The 18,537-nt window shown below is 47.7% G+C and overlaps 1 protein-coding gene across 9 annotated transcripts in view; it reads left to right on the top strand.

Annotated features, from left to right (window-relative positions):
- Nucleotides 1-18,537, top strand: part of PPP6R3 (protein phosphatase 6 regulatory subunit 3) — a 179,040-nt gene that overhangs the window by 146,706 nt on the left and 13,797 nt on the right. For 5 of the 9 annotated variants that reach the window (XM_073573947.1, XM_073573948.1, XM_073573949.1 and 2 more), the window contains 4 exons: nt 11,632-11,729; nt 12,783-12,927; nt 14,123-14,140; nt 14,470-14,589. In XM_073573947.1, coding sequence (XP_073430048.1) covers nt 11,632-11,729; nt 12,783-12,927; nt 14,123-14,140; nt 14,470-14,589 — 381 coding nt within the window. The remainder of the gene's footprint in view (nt 1-11,631; nt 11,730-12,782; nt 12,928-14,122; nt 14,141-14,469; nt 14,590-18,537) is intronic. The other 4 variants (XM_073573946.1, XM_073573950.1, XM_073573955.1 and 1 more) reach the window with 1 other exon arrangement.

Genomic DNA, 18,537 nt, shown 5'->3' on the forward strand with positions numbered 1-18,537 from the left:
CGGGCTTCGGTCGTGAAATCTACATTCTCCTAGGAATTATCCCATGGACTATTTGCACTGACTTGTTGCTGATCTCGTGGACTGGGGGCATTACATTGGGGTCGTCTACCTGGACTTACTGAAATGCTTGTTTGGATACGAATAAAACTTGTTGCATCGTTAACCTGCCTAGGTGATTACTGACACCCACAACTCTAGATCCTCACAATCTGCACCTCAAAATCATCTCTAGAATTCGACCTTTCCTCCAGTCACCTTCCACGACAGCCACCTTGGAGGTTGTCTCCCCGCCCTAATAGGGGACAGGAACACAGGAACACACAGAGGTTAAATAACCCTCCCCTTCCTGCTCCCTCAGTGTTTTTCCTGTCCCCTATCGGGGCATGAAGAGGTCACAAGGGGCTGCCGTGACCAGCGAACAGAGCCCTGGATACATACTTGAAGCTGGGCAGCCAAGGTCGAGGGGTTCGCCTCTCCTCCTCAGGACGCTGCTCCCGTCTCCACCGCTGGTGTGACTCGGGACTTCCTCCGCCCCTTCCGCGCCCTCCGGGGTAAAGCGGGGCGGTATGGTGCCGGCCGGGGTCCTGCGCAGCTCCCCGGCATCCTTCCCCTCTCCAGCGCTGCGTGGTGAGGCCGACGCGCGCGCCAGAGAAGGCGGGCAGTGGACCGGAAGTGGCGATGACGCACTTCCGGTTTGCGGCGTCCGGTGACGGGGAAATGCGCGCCGGCGCCCGGGGGACCCGGCAATGGATCCCACGACAGCGGGGGTCGACTAGCGTCTTCCCCAGGGACAAGGAGAGGGGAGGAGCACCAGAAAATTGAACGCCAGCAACACCCTCATTAAAGGGTGCAGCAGCTCCAGGTAAGCAGAGTGTGTGTGCAGTATGGACGGTGAGAAGCCCTCAACTGCAGCATCTGCGGAGCCCAGCGTTCCCCCTCCTACTGTGAGTAGCAGGGCCAGTCCCTTTCCTGTCAAACAAGCTGGTGGCACAGGTCCGAGCAAGCTTTCTCTTGTAGGAAGACAAAGCCTCGGCCCCCAAAAACCCCCGCAAGTGTGGTATATGTGGTGCCAGGTTCCCTTCAGATTACAGAAAGAAGCTATGCCAGCCATGTACACAGAATATCCTGCGTACCGAGCAACCCTTGCTGCTTGACAGCATAAAGACACTCATTAGACAGGAGGTTCAGACCTCCGTAGCGGCCCAAACCCCGGCCCAGGGCCCTGCCCCAAAAAAGAGGAAGAGGGCGCCTATAGAAGCCGACTCAGACTCTGGAGAGATCCGTTCCTCGGGGTCGGAGGAGGTTTGGGAGGATTAGGGCTCCACTTCCACCTCCAGTCATGATACAAAAAAAATATTTTTTCTCCTCAGAGGATATGGAGGAGTTAATTTCCATGGTAAGAAATACCATGGGCTTGGAGAAGGAGGTTAAACTCTCAGTCCAGGACGAGATGTTTGGAGGGTTGAAACCCAGAGGCAAGAAGGGTTTCCCGGTTCATGAGGTCATACAGGATTTAATAACTCAGGAATGGGCCTCCCCCGAGAAAGCACGTACAGTGCCCTCGAAGTTAAAAAATCGGTTCCCCCTAGAAGGAGAGAGTTCCATTTGGGAGATCCCTAAAATGGACGTCCAGGTGTCTAAGGTCACTAAAAAGACGTCCTTGCCCTTTGAGGATGCCTCCCAATTAAAGGATCCGATGGATCGCAAAATAGAGAGCCATCTTAAAAAATCCTGGGAAGCCTCTACGAACTTGCTCAAATCAAATATCGCATCCACCTGCATAGCCAGATCGTTGTTTTTCTGGCTACGAACGTTGGAAGACCACCTGTCGGGGGGCACTCCAAGGGATACGATCTCAATTCCAGCCAAAAACGTCAAATGGCGCTGCTTCCCTTCCGAGCTCTGCCATGCGCCCAAATAGTGGTTTACCCCCACATGTGGGGTATCAGCGTACTCAGGACAAATTGCAAATTGAGATCTTAGACTCCCTGTCAATTCTTCAAAAAGCAACAGCCTACTTAGCTGACGCTTCGGGAGAATCGGTACGGGTGGCAGCAATGTCCCTAGTTCTCTCAAACTCGGCCAGGAGAGCCTTGTGGCTGAAGTCATGGGGAGGCGACATCACTTCCAAAACGAAACTTTGTGCCATCCCCTTCCAGGGAGCCCACGTGTTCGGGCCGGTCCTCGATGACATTCTCAAGAAGGCTTCGGACAAGAATAGATCACTGCCGGAACAGAAACCCGCAAAAAGGCGTTTTTTTTCGCCCCTCAAGGGAACAGACTTCTCAGAGGACGTTTAGGGGGAAGGGCAAAACGGGTCGATGGAGCTACCCAGAAGGGGGTAAAGGAAGAAACATCCTTGTGCCTCAACAGCAGCAGCCCCCTGAGAAGCAGTGACTCCCGGGTAGGGGGTCGTCTCACACAGTTTTTTGCCCAATGGCGGGCCACGACCTCGAACCAGTGGGTCCTGCACACTATACAATTTGGGTTAAATCTGGAGATCGAGCAACCACCCCCCCCCCCCCCCCGGCATGCCCTAAGGATTACCCCAGCGCATTCCCCAAACCTGCGGAAAGTTATGTGGCTTCAGATAGAGCTGCTACGCGAACAAGTGGTCTCGTATGTACCTCCTCAAGAGAAGGGCAGGGGGCATTATTCTCGCCTGTTCCTGGTAAAAAAAAAAAAAAAAAAAACCCTCAGGAAAGCACAGGCTCATTATAAATCTAAAATCCCTGAACCGCTTCATCAGGTACCGTCGATTCAAGATGGGAGTCGGTAAGATCAGCGATTCCTCTTATCGGAAGAGGCTGGCAGATGGCGACAATAGACCTAAGAGATGCGTATTACCACGTACCCATTCATCCGGACCACCGCAAATTTCTGAGGTTTGCAGTTACCCACGACCAAGGAATCAGCCATCTACAGTTCAACGCCCTGCCGTTTGGCGTATCCCCAGCACCAAGGGTATTTACGAAAATCACGAAAGAGGCAGTCATCTTCATTCGGCTTCAGGGGATATGCATCGTACCATATCTGGACGATCTACTTATAGTCGCCCCATCAATAAACAGATTGAACCAGGATATAACAAAAACCCTACAGATTCTCAAAGCTCTAGGGTGGATACCAAATCTCCAGAAGTCAGCCCTCTGTCCTTCCCCGAGGAAAAAATTCCTGGGAATCCTCTTGGATTCAGAGAACAGGACGTCCTTTCTTCCCGAAGACCGTCAGAAAGATCTTCGGCAAAAAATAACCCGGTTCAGAGACCAGAGAGCGCCGACGCTGAGAGACGCCATGTCCATCCTAGGCTCTCTGACAGCGTGCATTCAGACAGTATCATGGTCACAAGCTCACACGCGAGTCCTCCAGTCGCATGTCCTGACAAATTTGAAAAAGTATCCAAACAACCTGTTAAAACGGGTTCTACTTCCAGGACATGTAAAATTTGGCCCTAGGCTGGTGGCTGAGCTACAAAAACCTGAGACGAGGAGTAAGCTGGGATCAGCTTCCTCTAAGAATACTATGCACCGATGCCAGCCTGAGGGGCTGGGGAGCTGTGGTCGAGGATTCATACTTCCATGGACAGTGGCCCCAGAATATAAGAACGGGGTCGTCAAACCTAAGAGAGCTAACAGCAGTAGAGGAGTCACTGAAGGCTGCAAAAGTCCTTGTCAAGAACCATCATGTCCGGATATACTCCGACAACGTGACCACGGTGGCGTATCTCAGGCATCAGGGGGGCACAAGATACGCCAGCCTAAAGAAAGTGGCAGCAAGGATCTTCCTCTGGGCAGAGAAGCACCTTTTATCCATTTCTGCGGTACACCTCAAGGGATTGGAAAACATCCAGGCAGACTTCCTGAGCAGGAGGGACGTCCATCCAGGGGAGTGGTGTCTGAGCCAAGAGGTGTTCCAGGCCCTAGTCTCAAGATGGGGGAATCCAGAAGTCGACCTGTTCGCAAATGCAAAAAACACGAAGGTTGCGACTTATTTTTCCCTCAGTCCCATGTACGGAGCCAAGGGGACGGATGCATTTGCCCATCCATGGGTCTTCAGACTGGCCTACGCCTTCCCACCAATCCCGATGTTGGCAAAGACCCTACAAAAAATCAGAGCAGACGGGGTCAAGACGATCCTGGTGGCTCCGATGTGGCCAGGACGAAGCTGGTACAGCGCGCTGTTGGATATGGCCCAGGAAGGTCCCTGGCTAGTACCCCAGAAGGCCGACCTTCTGTATCAGGGTCCGTTGCTACACCCTGACCCAGACAAACTATCCCTAGCAGCCTGGTTGTTGAGGCCAACGTGTTGAAGGCCAAAGGGGTGTCGGATGAGGTAATCCGGACCCTTCAAAAGAGTAGAAAGCCAATAACAAATGCAATTTACGGGAAAATATGGAAAAGATTTTCCTCCTGGTGCCTCCCGAAGGTCCCTGACCCCGCCCACCCAAATATTGCCCAAATTCTAGACTTCCTACAGAGGGGGTTAGAGTTAGGACTCACTCCAAGTACACTAAAGGTACAAGTGTCTGCCCTGAGTGCCTGTTTTGACCATGACCTAGCCAAACTCCGCTGGGTCAAGAGGTTCATGATAGCAGGCAGGATTCGCCCTTCGCTCCCTAGTCTGGTTCCCCCCTGGGATCTCAATATAGTGCTTAACAGCCTAACACAGGCCCCGTTTGAGCCCCTGTCAGAAGTTCCATTGAAAATGCTCACACTCAAAACAGCATTTCTTGTGGCAATCACATCAGCTAGATGGGTGGGGGAGCTACAGGCCCTTTCAGTACAGGAACCTTATCTTCTACTTAATTCAGACAGCATAGTATTACGCCTAGACCCCTCCTTTATGCCCAAGGTGTTGTCAGACTTTCATAGAAGCCAGGATATCGTGTTGCCCTCATTCTGCCCAAATCCTTCTAACCCGAAGGAAGCGAGATTTCATACCCTGGATGTTTGCAGGGTAGTTCTCCGTTACCTCGAAGCAACCAAGGATTGGAGACTGGACCAGAACCTGTTCCTCCAGTATTCAGGAAGAAATAAAGGGAAGAAGGCAGCAAAGAACACGATAGCAGGCTGGATCAAACAGTCCATCTCTCTGGCATATTCTGCAAGACATCTCTCTCCTCCAGAGTCGGTGAAGGCCCACTCCACTCGATCGGTCGCTACGTCCTGGGCAGCAAGGGGGAATACGTCATCGGAGCAGATATGGAAGGCGGCCACCTGGTCCTCTGTGCACACCTTTACTAGACACTATAGACTATACTAGATTTCAATAGGGATCTGACGTTCGGCAGACGCGTCTTGCAAGCCGTAGTCCCTCCCTAAAAAAGTTAACGTTGGTATAACTCCAAGGTGGCTGTCGTGGAAGGTGACTGGAGAAAATAGAATTAGACTTACCGGTAATTCGGTTTCTAGGAACCTTCCACGACAGCACTAATTTCCCTCCCTATATGATGTATTTACCCGATGATTCCTGCTCTACTGGCGGTAACTATTCATGCTAGTATATTCAGAAAAAACACCGAGGGAGCAGGAAGGGGAGGGTTATTTAACCTCTGTGTGTTCCTGTCCCCTATTAGGGCGGGGAGACAACCTCCAAGGTGGCTGTCGTGGAAGGTTCCTAGAAACCGAATTACCGGTAAGTCTAATTCTATTTTCTTACTTTTGACTCTGCAAAAACTCTTACTGTTTCTCTTATTCATTCTCGTCTCGACTATTGTAACTCTCTTCTAATCAGTCTTCTTACCAAACTCTCCCCTCTCCAATCTGTCTTGAATGCTGCAGCCAGGATCATATTCCTCACCAATCGTTACACCGATGCCTCTACCTTGTGCCAGTCATTACACTGGCTACCCATCCACTCCAGAATTCAGTACAAACTTATTACCCTCACCCACAAAGGCCTCCATGGCTCAGCACCACCCTACATCTCCTCCCTTGTTTCAGTATACCACCCTACCCACGCCCTCCGCTCTGCTGATGACCTGAGGTTAGCATCCTCAATAATCAGAACCTCCCACTCCCGTCTCCAAGACTTTACACGTGCTGTGCCAGTTCTTTGGAATGCCCTTCCCAGGTCAATATGATTAGTCCCCAATCCCCACAATTTTAAGCGCATTTATTCAGACTGGCCTATCGCCTCAATACATTAACCTAATCTATCCCTGTGTGGCACAGCCAAAAGTTTTACTATAACCAGGTTCCCAGCATCATGTTCCCACATGCTTTATGCATCCATTAGCCCTCTGCATCTACTGTTACACACTTAACATTATGGCTGGTCCATACAATCAGGGCAACTGTTACCACCCACCTTTCATGTCTACCTCTTTCCTCATAGACTGTAAGCTTGCGAGCAGGGCCCTCATTCCTCTTGGTATTTGTTATAATCTATGTGATTTTTGTTATGCTGTAATGTCTATTGTCTGTAAAAATCCCCTCTGAAATGTAAAGTGCTGCGGAATATGTCGGCGCTATAGAAATAAAATTTATTAATATTATTATTATGGTGTGCTAAAAGGCTTAGGCTGTGTTAACACACAGCGTTTTTTAGCGGTTTTGCCAATAAAACCGCTAAAAATAAGCTTCCCATTAATTTCTATGCATTTTGCACTTTTTATGCATATTGATGCGTTTTTTTACCGCGAAAAAAACGCATGTCGGTAAAAAACGCAGCATGCTCATTAATTTCGCGGATTTTTCCGCGTTTCTGGCTAGTTCAATGCGTTTTGAAAATGCGCCGGAAAAACGCATCAAAAGGCGCTGTTTCTGGGAAGGGAGTCAGGTTTTTTAGCAGAAATTTTCTGCTACGTGTGCACTTTGCCTTAATGCAGCATTCCAGCCCCTCATTTACAATCCTCTCCCCTTATGATGACTGTGCTCCATTTCAAGGGCTAATTCAATTGATGCACAGACACTGCATGAGTTGAGCACGCACAGCGTGTCAGTTTGCAGGTGCATTTTCAACTCCATCTCCTGTCTGCAGCCATACCGGCAACTGTGTGATCCTGTTTGCAGCAAGTGGCTACTATAGACAGAAGAGGGGAACACTGATCACTCATATCCAAGAAGTATCATTTCTCCTTGCGGAGAATGATATGCTAGGCATTATCCTAAGTCATGTAACTAGGCTCGTTAAAGGGTCAACATTGACTTTTAGGATTGCTACCTCAAATAGGTGGCACTAGAGTTCTAGTCCTCTTCCTCTCTGAAGAGACAATTTGCATAATTAGCATATTTCCCAGAGGAGCATTGCAGCTTTGTCTCCTCACCTCGACATGCCTAGCATATCATTCTCCGCAAGGAGAAATGATACTTCTTGGATATCGGTCAGACGCCTCTCACAGCCAAACCAGATCTCCCACTTTGCACTGATGAGGGGCAGTACCCCAAAACAGTGTCTGCAAATGGAGATTCTGGTTTGGCTTTTATCCTAATTCATGAAACTAGGCTCGTTAAAGGGTCAACATTGACTTTAGGATTGCTACCTCAAATAGGTGGCACTAGAGTTCTAGTCCTCTTCCTCTCTGAAGAGACAATTTGCATAATTAGCACTGATCACTCATGCACACATGAACACTGTCTTGGCTTTGTGTCTTGCAGTGTGTAATGATAAATGGGAGATAACAATGCATCTCCAGGTTAATGCCAATTACCAGCCTGGCAGCTGAAACGCTTATCTATTGCCCATACAATGAAATGCAGTGGCACTACTTAGAGAGAATTACTTGATTCATACTGTATACAAAACCTACAAAAGACAAAATGTGAAAAACCCTGTTGTAATTAAATAAATGAAAAGCAAAAGTGCACTTAAGTAATAGAGTTCTTAGTAATACTGCATTTGATCAAATATAGCATAAAAGCCGTCCCACCATTCATACTGCTCAAACAGGCTGCATGAATCGGAGCATGGCAGCACGACTGCAGTCAGTTGGATCTCTCTCAAACGCTCTAGCGCAGTGGCAGCGAACCTATTGCACACGTGCCTTAGGGGGCAGGCAGAGCCCTCCTGGTGGGCACGCGTGTCGTCTCCAAAGGACTAGACGGCAGGGGAGCAGCAGGTCACAGGAGGCAGGAGCCGGATGCTGCAGCTAACTCCTGTGTTCGCTGTTAAGGAGAAATGAATATTCACTGCACTGGCAGTGACCAAAAACGAATGTATTCAGCTCACCTTTTTTACTTGTCAAGTTGGAGGCAGTTCTTTGAAGGTGCTAGGAAATGTCACAAGCTGACATAAATGCAAAGATCCAAATATTCCAGCACATCTTCTTATTTAAAAATAGAATCTTTATTGAGAAATCTTCATTAAAAATCCAAAAGCAGGATACAGGTTAAAAAACCATGTATCCTGCTTTTGGATTTTTAATGAAGATTTCTCAATAAAGATTCTATTTTTAAATAAGATGTGCTGGAATATTTGGATCTTTGCACTGGCAGTGAGTATTCATTACTCTTATAGCGCACATAGTTTCAGCCGCCGGCTTTCAGTAGCTGCCGGGCTATCACAGGTGCCTGCTCATTAAGGTAATGAATATTCACCTCTCTCCACTCCCATAGGGGTGAATATTCATTACCAGTTAATAAGTTTTCCCAGTTTTTTGTCAAAATTAGGTGCCTCGACTTGTACTCGGGTCGACTTGTACACAAGTATATACAGTATTTTTTATTTTTTTGTGTGCCTATTATATTCTATGGAGCACTATGTGGGCACATTATACAGTATAGAGCATCGTGTGGGGCCATTATACTTTATGGAGATCTATGTGGAGCCATTGTACTGTATGGAGGACTTTGTGCCTGTTATACTGTATGGAGAGCTGTGTGGGGATTACAGTTGGAGAATCATACTGTGATGGGGTCACCATTCTTTGTTGGTGGAACTTAGGGAGGGGGGTACAGTAGGGTCATCATACTGTGCGTGTGGTGGAGTTCACTATGGGGGTATCACACCGTGTTTGGGAGCACTTTTGTTTGTATCATACTTTATCTGTTTTATTCAAGGTTTTTTTTAATCCTTTATTACATATGTAAATTAGCCCATTGGGCTTTTACTGCTGTTACGTAACATATATTATTCCACTATAATTCCAAAAGTTAGCGTATTTTTCGTACTATAAGGGTATGTGCACACGTTGCGGATTTTTCAGCGTGGATTTGGTACATCAACAGATAAAATGACCTGCGTTTTACCTGCGGATTTAGTGCAGATTTACTGCAGACTTTCTGCAGTTTTTGTGCAGAGTTCACCTGCGTTTTTACACCTGTGGATTTCTATAATGGAAGAGGTGTAAAAACGCTGCGGAATCCACAAGAAGAATTGAAATGCTGCGGATTCAAAACCGCAACAAATCTGCTCAGCGGTTTTTTTTATTTTACATTGAATATAATGGTACTGTACACACAGAAGAAACTGCTGCGGATCTGCAGGGCCAAATCTGCTGTGGATCCGCAGCAGACTCCGCAATGTGTGCACATACCCTAAGATGCACCGGACCATAAGATGCACCCCAAATTTTGGGGTGGAAAATGGCAGAAAAAAATATTTTTATAAGATGGGGGTCCGTCTTATTGTCCAAATTTAAGGCATCTTACCTGAGGGCTGGAGGTGATACAGCAGGGTCACAGGAGGCATGGTCCCATCATCAGGATAAGAGAAGTGGGGCAAAGCTGCAGTCCCGGGGTCTGGTGTCGGCGATGCTGATGTTTAGTGTGGGCTGTGAGGAGTGCTGGGTCCCTTCCTTTAGATGCCAGAAATGTGGCAACACCGCGGCCTGGTGTCCACGGGGGGTTGCGGCAGTGGTGTGGTGATGCTGAGGCGCGGTGGGCGGTATGGCGTGCATCGGAGCAGGGTCCCTTCCTCAGGTGAGGTGACGCCGCGGCCCGGTGTCCAAGGCGAGCAGCAGAGCCGGTTTAATCACTGGTTTCTTGGTGGCGACAGCTATCTTCCTGAGGCCGCGCGTGCGCAGATTGAGTACTCTGCTTCCCGGGGCTTCAGGAAAATGGCCGCAGGAGGCCGCGCGTGTGCAGATGGAGATCGCGTCGACCATTTTCCTAAAGCAGAGATCTCAATCTGCCAACTCTGCTTCAGGAAAATGGCTGCGGCGATCTCAATCTACTAGCACACGGCCTCAGGAAGATGGCCGCTGCCACCGAGAAACCCGTGATTCACCCGTCTCTGCTCTCCGTGGACACCGTGTCGCAGCGTCTCCTCACCCGAGGAAGGGACCCTGCTCAGGTGCACACCACACCAATGCAGCAACCCCCCAGTAAGCCTGCGTTCACACTGTAAGACGCACACCCCCCCCCCCCCCCCCCCCATTTTCCTCAGTTTTTCTGTGGAAAAAGTGCGTCTTAGGCTAGTTTCACACTAGCGATACCAAGCGCAGGGCCGCCGCTAAGCTCCGCGCCCCCTCCGGTCAGCTCCTCCTATGGTCGCATGACGCTGCATGCGATCAGTCAGCGTACCCTATATTTAGCGGTGGGTACGCTGGCCGTGCGCTAGTATGGTTTTGCCGGCGCATGCGCCCTTTTTGCACTACGCCGATGTGCGCCAAACGCACTCTTGCATTTTTATGCGCTCGGCGCAGCGCAAAAAAGGCGCATGCGCCGGCAAAGCCATGCCAGCGTACCCAACGCTAAATATAGGGTACGCTGATCGCATGCAGCATCATGCGACGATAGGAGGAGCTGACCAGATGGGGCTCGGCCGGGGCGGAGCTTAGCGGCGGCCCTGCGCTGCGCTTGGTAACGCCAGTGTGAAACTAGCCTTATAGTCCAAAAAATACGGTAATCATTTTATTTGATAAGGAAAAACTTCCTCAATTGTAGACATTTTTTTTTTTTTTTTAACAAATATCAAGGTTGGCCTGCAACTTTCTGCAAGATTTTAATTTTATCCCTCTGTGTATTTGAGTTCGATATCCCTGCCTTAAAGGGTTTGTTCTCTTCATGATAAAGGGTTACAATTGCTAAGAGGTTGTAAAAACAAACAACTTTGCAATTTTACTTTTGATTAAAAGTCCTCTCCATTCTAAAGAACAAACCTCCACTACAATTGGTGGCATGTATCTCGGGCTTGGAGTGCAGCGCTTACAAGCTTTTTGATATGGACTCTATAGCGCGCTAATGTACACATTGTCTTTCTAATCTAAAACCCCAGTATTCAGGGCACTTTGTAAAAAAATAAGTAGGTTTTGGTTTGCAGTTTGGGAACTCGGTCTCTAAAAGGTTCTCCGTCACTGCTCTAGCGGTTTCAGAGATAATGGTGATCAAAGAGCCAGAAGCTATAGGGAGAGACCCGACTAGTCCGGTGCTGCCCCCTGCTAGCTTCTTCCCACACCACTCTAGTTGAAATACAGGTATCTCCCGTGTGTATATAGAGAGAGCCCTGTAAATCTGCAGCTAGTGTGGGGAAAAAGCCAGTGCTTCAAACTGCATTTTTGCTGTCAGGCTCTGGTGCGTGCATTCTGCAGTTTGGGCAGCAGGAATCAGGAGACAGGTTCCTTTTAAAATGGGGTGACTATGTATTTCAATATAGTGTGTGTGTGTGTGTGTGTGTGTGTGTGTGTGTCATACAGGCATACATACATGTGCTGAAAATATATGTATACTAAAAATGTCATTATTTATCCAGTGCAAAGCAAGATGCAAGAAGTAACTCTCCTGTGGAAATGGAAACAAGCACAGAGCAAATGGATCCTTTGAGCGTCAATGCATCTGCACAAACTGAAAGTAAACAGTCATATTGAAATTTTGTGTTGTGTTTTACAGTTTGTCTGCTTCACCTTCCTCCCATTTAAATCTTTAAATTGATAATGTATTCCACTGGGATTTTTGTAGAGGTAAATCCCAACAATGCAATGTTCCCCTCAGTTGCCAGATGAAGCAGGCGGTCAATGCACACGGTCTGTATTCTCCATTCTGCATCTATGTGCAAATTTATCCCAAGCCCAGAATGCACCTCTGGGCTCATACTCACATGGAAGAAACTTGGACGAGTCTCGCACGTCAATACCCGGCACAGAAATACATGCAGCTGCACGCTTCAGTCCGAGTGTCGGCGGCAGTGCCAGGTATTGATATGCGAGACTCGTCAGAGTTTCTTCCATGTGAGTATGAGCCCTTTACCAGTCACTTGCATTGTTTCATTAAACATATGCAATCATTCATAACCCACTTTCTTTCTTGATTTGGCGGCTTCTTGAATACATTATTTATTTTGTTACATGAACTCTAGACCTAAAAATTAAATAGAAGCACCTTCCTTTTTTTTCTTTCTTTACTGGCTGACTTTTTTAGGCTGAGTGCAGACGTACTTTTTGGCCCTGCGGATTTTTCCGTGCAGAATTTGACCTGCATTTTTCCTGCGGATTTCTTCCATTTTTCATGCGGTTTTTGTGTGGTTTTCAATCGCGGTTTTCCCCCTGCGGATTTGGTGACAGGGGAGATGGAAAACCGCACAAAAGTAACATGCTGCGGATTTTGTACCGCGGAAAAATCAGCAGCGTCTGCACAGCGGTTTTTTTTTTACATTGATTTTAAGGCTACTGTACATCACAATGCAGAAATGCAACGTTTCTGTGCGGTAAAATCCGCTGCGGATCCGCTGCAAATCTGCATCGTGTGCACACAGCCTTAAAAGATCCTGAAATGTTATGCTTTTGCCACTGTATAGGAAAGGACTCGTGTGTGGGGTTTTTTTTTTTTGTTTTTTTTAATATTCCTGCTGTGTGGCTCGTTGTCGAAACAAACTTTTCTTTTTTTTTTTTCTTAACCTTCTAATAGTTACTGTTGCAATGGATGCTAGCTCTGATGGTGAAGAGGAGGTGGAGAATACAGATCAGATGACAGAAACTGTGATGAATGGCAGTATGAAGGAAACCCTCAGCCTTACCGTTGATGCAAAAACAGAGACTGCAGTATTTAAAAGGTAAATCAAAAGTGCAACAGCTTAATTATTCACTTAAGTTCTTTTCCTACATTTTATTTAAGGGAACAAATATATATTTTTTTATTTGTAACTTTTTTTTTTTTTTTCTTGTGATATTGGTACACATTCTTGTTACTTTCTGTTAGACTTCAGAAAACTAATCCGCTTTTTTCTAAAATGCTCCAAGGCTGTCAATTTAAACAGAAGCCCCCTGGAAGATGTCCAGAATATATTTAAATACTCCTCTTAGGCCACGTGCACATGTTGAGTATTTTTTTAAATACCATTACTGCAGCATATACAAAAATGTTTGAAAAGGGTATATGTATCCTAGACAAGCATAAAGTTCCCTGTGGGAAACAGAGGTGTTAGACATGATGCAAGAAATGTTGAAGGTTTTGTCCAGGCATCTAATATTGCTGACCTATCCTTAAGATCGATAATATCAGACCGTTGAGAGTCCCGACACTTGGCACCCCCAATAATCAGTTACCTGCTTCAACAGCACATGTATGAATGCTAGAGCTGAACAGTGCAGGTGCTGACATGCACTGAATATCATAGGGTTAACATAAGAGCTGATCTGCAGCGAATGCTACATGTTGAATAGAGCTATGCTGGCTTCTGCCAGAGCTGATGACAGTTGGCGTGCTGAGTGGCTGTTTAATATTGATGTCCTATCCTTAATCTATTAGACAACCTTTTTTTCTTTCCCTTATACATTTGCTGGCACGTACCATTTTTTTTGTGTGCTTGAGAAAAACCTTATACAAATGTGAGAGGTGATTAAGCCACTGCCAGATCTCTCTGCTCCTGATGGACATGAGCTGCTGCCAAAGGATTGGGCATTTCAGATTCAGCATCAGCCATCAGGGGACAAACACTGTTGTCAGCTGATTGTGCCAAAATCATTAGGGTGAACCATCTTTTGTCTTGTCCACGACTAGCTTCATCCATTTAAAAGTTTGCCTTTCTAACTTTCATTTATTGTAGGGCCATCTTTACTTAAACTACAAACTTTGGTTTTGAAGCAAAATAAACACATACCCCTCAGCTATAGTCACGGCAGTGAATTACCATTCTGTAATATCAATCTAGTTCTTCTTACGCCTCTCAGCACCTCGTGTACTAAGTAGCATTCTGTTTATGCCTGCTTCTCCTCCTTTCCCTTTGCACTGCTCACTATTGGCTTCAGAGTGTTGAAATCCTATTGGTATGTATCGCTAAAGATCCTCACTGTTGAGGTTTTCCATACATTTCCTTGTATGCCTAAAGCTCCTTGTTTTTCACTTCCTTTTTTTTTTCCTTCATTTGTCAAATGCATCCTTGGGATACATTTTTCATTTGTTTTTATTTGTGAAAATGTTCGCTGCACATTGCAACATAATTTACACTTTTTTTTGTTTTTCATTTTTTTTGTTTTTTTTGTTTTTTTTTTTGTTTTTTTTTTTTTACCATTGGCACCCAATGCATGTTTGGTTTGCTGTGTTATACAAATCGTATTTGTTTAAATTTTTTTCTCTTCTGCTTATTTTTTTGTAGTGAGGGAGGAAAATTGTCTACCTCTAATGACTCTGCCTGTAAATATGTTGTGGAGAACTTTGATTCTGCTATGGAAAATCCTCCAGCCTCACAGCCAAGCAGTAGCAGTCTGGAACAGAAGTGAGTAGTGTGTTTTGTTTTTTTATTGTATTTTTTTTTTTTTACTTTTTGCAGTGACTACTGGATTTAGTTACCGTATATACTCGTGTATAAGCCGACTCCCCTTAATTTTGTCACAAAAAACTGGGAAAACTTATTGACTCGCGTATAAGCCGAGGGTGCACAGTGAGTGGCCCCCGTTGTGCTGCACAGTGAGTGGCCCCCGTTGTGCTGCACAGTGAGTGGCCCCATCATATTGCTGCTGCTGCCTCAGTTACCAAAAAAAAACAGTATACTCCCCTCCGTCGCTGCCACCTGCTCATCAGCGTTGCGGGCTCTGCAGTGACTGTGCAGGCAGAGGGCGTGATCGCGCTCTCTGACCTGAATGTCACTGCAGAGGACGCAAGACAGCAGAGCGACGCGCAGGGACAGGTGAATATGCCTCCCCCCTGTTCATACTCACCCCCGTCATGGCGCTTGTCTCTGCAGCGCAGCCCCTGTTTCTTCCATGTTCTCGGCGCGCTGCTCTCTTCCTGCTTCAGCGGTCACGTGGTACCGCTCATTAAATATGCGCATATTCATGAGTTTAATGAGCGGTACCACGTGACCGCTGAAGCAGGAAGGAAGAGCAGTGCCGAGAACATGGAACAAGCAGGGGGGCTGCAGAGGGCGAGTATCATCTGACACACCCGCTCTCCCCCCCCCCGGTATATGACTTGTGTATAAGCCGAGAGGGGGACTTTCAGCCCAAAAAAATGGGCTGAAAATCTCGGCTTATACACAAGTATATACAGTAATCTGAATCCGTCAGCAGGTTTTTGCTGTGTAATCTGAGATCAGCATGTTTGCAGAGGCTGCGATCATAATTCTAGCCATGTCACTGGTGTGCATGCTGTCATGTTGATATGATCAGTTTTCTCTGCTGCAGATCTAGCAGTGCTCAAATGCTGAGCTCTGTATACAGTTAGGTTCATATATATTCGGACAGAGACAACATTTTTCTAATTTTGGTTCTAGACATTACCACAATGAATTTTAAACAAAACAATTCAGATGTAGTTGAAGTTCAGACTTTCATCTTTCATTTGAGGGTATCCACATTAAAATTGGATGAAGGGTTTAGGAGTTTCAGCTCCTTAACAAGTGCCACCCTGTTTTTAAAGGGACCAAAAGTAATTGGATAGATTAAATAATTGTATATAAAATGTTCATTTCTCCAGTCACCTTCCACGATGGCTACATCGGAGGATGTCTTCCCCGCCCTAAGACAGGAACACAAAGAGGTTAAATACCCCTCCCCTTCCTGCAACCACCAGTGGTTTCCTGTCCCCTATGGGGAGTGAAGAGGTCTACGATGGTGCTGCCGTGGCCGGTGATCGGGAGCACCCCAAGTCCAGTACCAGCTGGAGATACCTGTCAGATGCCGGGCAGCCGAGGTTGGGGGGCCTTGCTCTCGTCTTCCGGTGGCTGCTCCCATCTCCACCTGCATGGTGGGACTCGGGACTCTCCTGCGCCTAGTTCGGGGGTAAAGCGAGGCGGTGATGTGCGCGCCGGGGGCCTCCAGATAGCTCCCCGGCTTCCTCCTCCTCCGTGCTGCCGGTTCCTGGGGGCTCACGCTGGCCGGGGGTGGCGTTCCTCCACTTCGGGCGTTACTGGGCTTTTCACTGGGGCGCGCGTCACTTCCGGTCTGTCTCTTTGTGTTCCACGGTGGAGCGCACGCCGGGGGGGGGCGCGTTACTCCTGGGACCGGCGTCTGACCCAGCATTCTGGGGCGTCCTCATGTGGTTTCCCCCCCATTGGACCAAAGGGAGGGGGAGGTGCACAAACAATGCTGGACCCTCGATCTTTCAAGGTCCGGGTGAGGAGATCACCAGGTAAGACACCTGTCTGACACTGACTGTAGACGGCATGGACGGTGACAAGCCCTCTCTTTCTGCGTCGGTGGAGCCCAGCGTACCCCCTCCTACTGTAAGTAGCAGGCATCGGCCCTGGCTATCCAGCATTTATTTCCTAAAATGGAGTAGCATACCTCTTTCTAATATGGGGAGAAAAAGGTCTCTGACCCTGAGGACCAGCCACAAGTGAAAAATGTGTGCTGCCAGACTCCCTCGACATACGGGGAAAAGCTCTGCCCGTCCTGTACGGAGAGGTCCTTCACGCTGAGCAGTCCTCTCTCCTGGATAGCATCAAATCCCTCATAATACAGGAGGTTCACTCCTCCATGGCTCCCTTCTCCCAGATCACCTCCCTCTAGGAGGAGGAAGAAAGCTCCGATATGATCTGACTCAGACTCAGGCGAAATTCAGTCCTCTGATTCAGAGGAAGCTCGGGAGATTGAGGGTTCCTCTTCCACGTCCACCCCTAAAACCAGGGAACAAAAAATATCACTTGGTTCCGAGAATATGGGTGAGCTAATCAGTATGGTTAAGAGCGCCATAGGGGTGGAAGAGGAAGAAGTTAAATACACGGTACAGGACGAGATGTTGGGCTAAAGCCCAAAGAAGGTGTCCTGTACACGAGAACGTACAGAATCTGATCCTCCATAAAAGGAGGCCTCCCTGAAAAAAAAAAAAAGCCTATCCCTTTGAGGACTCCTCCCAGCTCAAAGATCCAATGGATCAAGAAATTTTTTTTTTTTTTTTTTTTTTTAAGAGAGCTTATCAAGGAAGTCCTGGGACACCTCTGCAAATCTGCTAGAAGCTAATATAGTTTCCACATGCCCTGTCTTTATGATTACGCACAGACTCATTGCACCTCAGGGGAAAAGATACCGGACTCCCTACCCCTACTGCAGAAAGCAAGAGGTTCCTAGCCGCTGCTTCCACTAGCGGTCGTTAAACAACTTAAGACCAGGACGGAAGACCAGCCTGTAATTCACAGGTCTCGGGTAATTCTTTAATGCACCGGCTCTTCTAGGCTGAGCGTGACTGCTCTCGTCAGGTCCGGGTAGCCGCAAAAGCGGCCGTCCTTTCTAACTCCTCTAGAGGAGTGCCCTGGTTAAAATCCTAAGGGAGGCGTCTTGTCTCCAAATGGTGCGCCATCCCCTTCCAGGGCCACTATGTGTTCAAGCCTGTCCTGGATAACATCCTGGACAAGGCTTCGGACAAAAGGACCTATTCCGGAACATAGAAATCCTAGGAGACGGATTTTTCATCCCTCCCGTGACCAAACCTCTGTCAACAGCTATTCTAAACTGAATTTGCATGCCCTCGTCAGATCACAGCCGCTAAGCAGCTTGAGGCTGGGCCAGTACCGGCATGAGAGACTGGCTGGGAATCCCTGGTCCTGTTGACATACTCAGGAAGAGTATAGGGGGGCAAGGGCAGGAACATCCTTGTCCCTAACCATCAACAGTCCCCAGATAAGCAATGACGCACGGTTGGGGGTCGTCTCTCGCTCTTTTTTTTTTTCACCCGCTGGCAGTCCATCTCCACAAATCACTGGGTCCACCGTACCATACGAGATGGACTAAAAATTGGGTTTGAGAGTCCTTCCCCGTAATGCTTAGTGGTAACCTCCCTACAGCCTCCACACCTTCAGAGCTCCTTACCAAGAGATCTGCTCCGGTAGAACGCGCGGGTGACAAAGCGGGAGAAGGACACGGCCATTACGCATGTCCCTTCCTGGTGACGAAGCCATCAGAGAAAAACCGAATCATCATAAACCTGAAGCCATTAAACGAATTGGTCCGGTACAGACAATTCAAAATGGAGTCAATCGGGGGGGTAGTGGCAACGGTAGATCTGAAGGGTGCATATTACCATGTGCCAATCCATCCGACCATGTATCCAAGATCATGGCGGGAGCAGTGATTTTCATCCGGCTCCAGGGAATAGGCGTTATCCCATATCTGGACGACTTCCTCCTCCCTGTACCATCTATCTCATGTCAGAAGATGGATGTAGGAAAGACCCCGGGGATATTAAGATCCCTGGGTTGGATACCGAACCTAGTCTATCCCTCCACGAG

The sequence above is a fragment of the Dendrobates tinctorius genome, unplaced genomic scaffold, assembly GCF_039654945.1.
Source record: "Dendrobates tinctorius isolate UK_male_01 unplaced genomic scaffold, ASM3965494v1 ptg000037l, whole genome shotgun sequence".
Taxonomy (NCBI): Eukaryota; Metazoa; Chordata; class Amphibia; order Anura; family Dendrobatidae; genus Dendrobates; species Dendrobates tinctorius.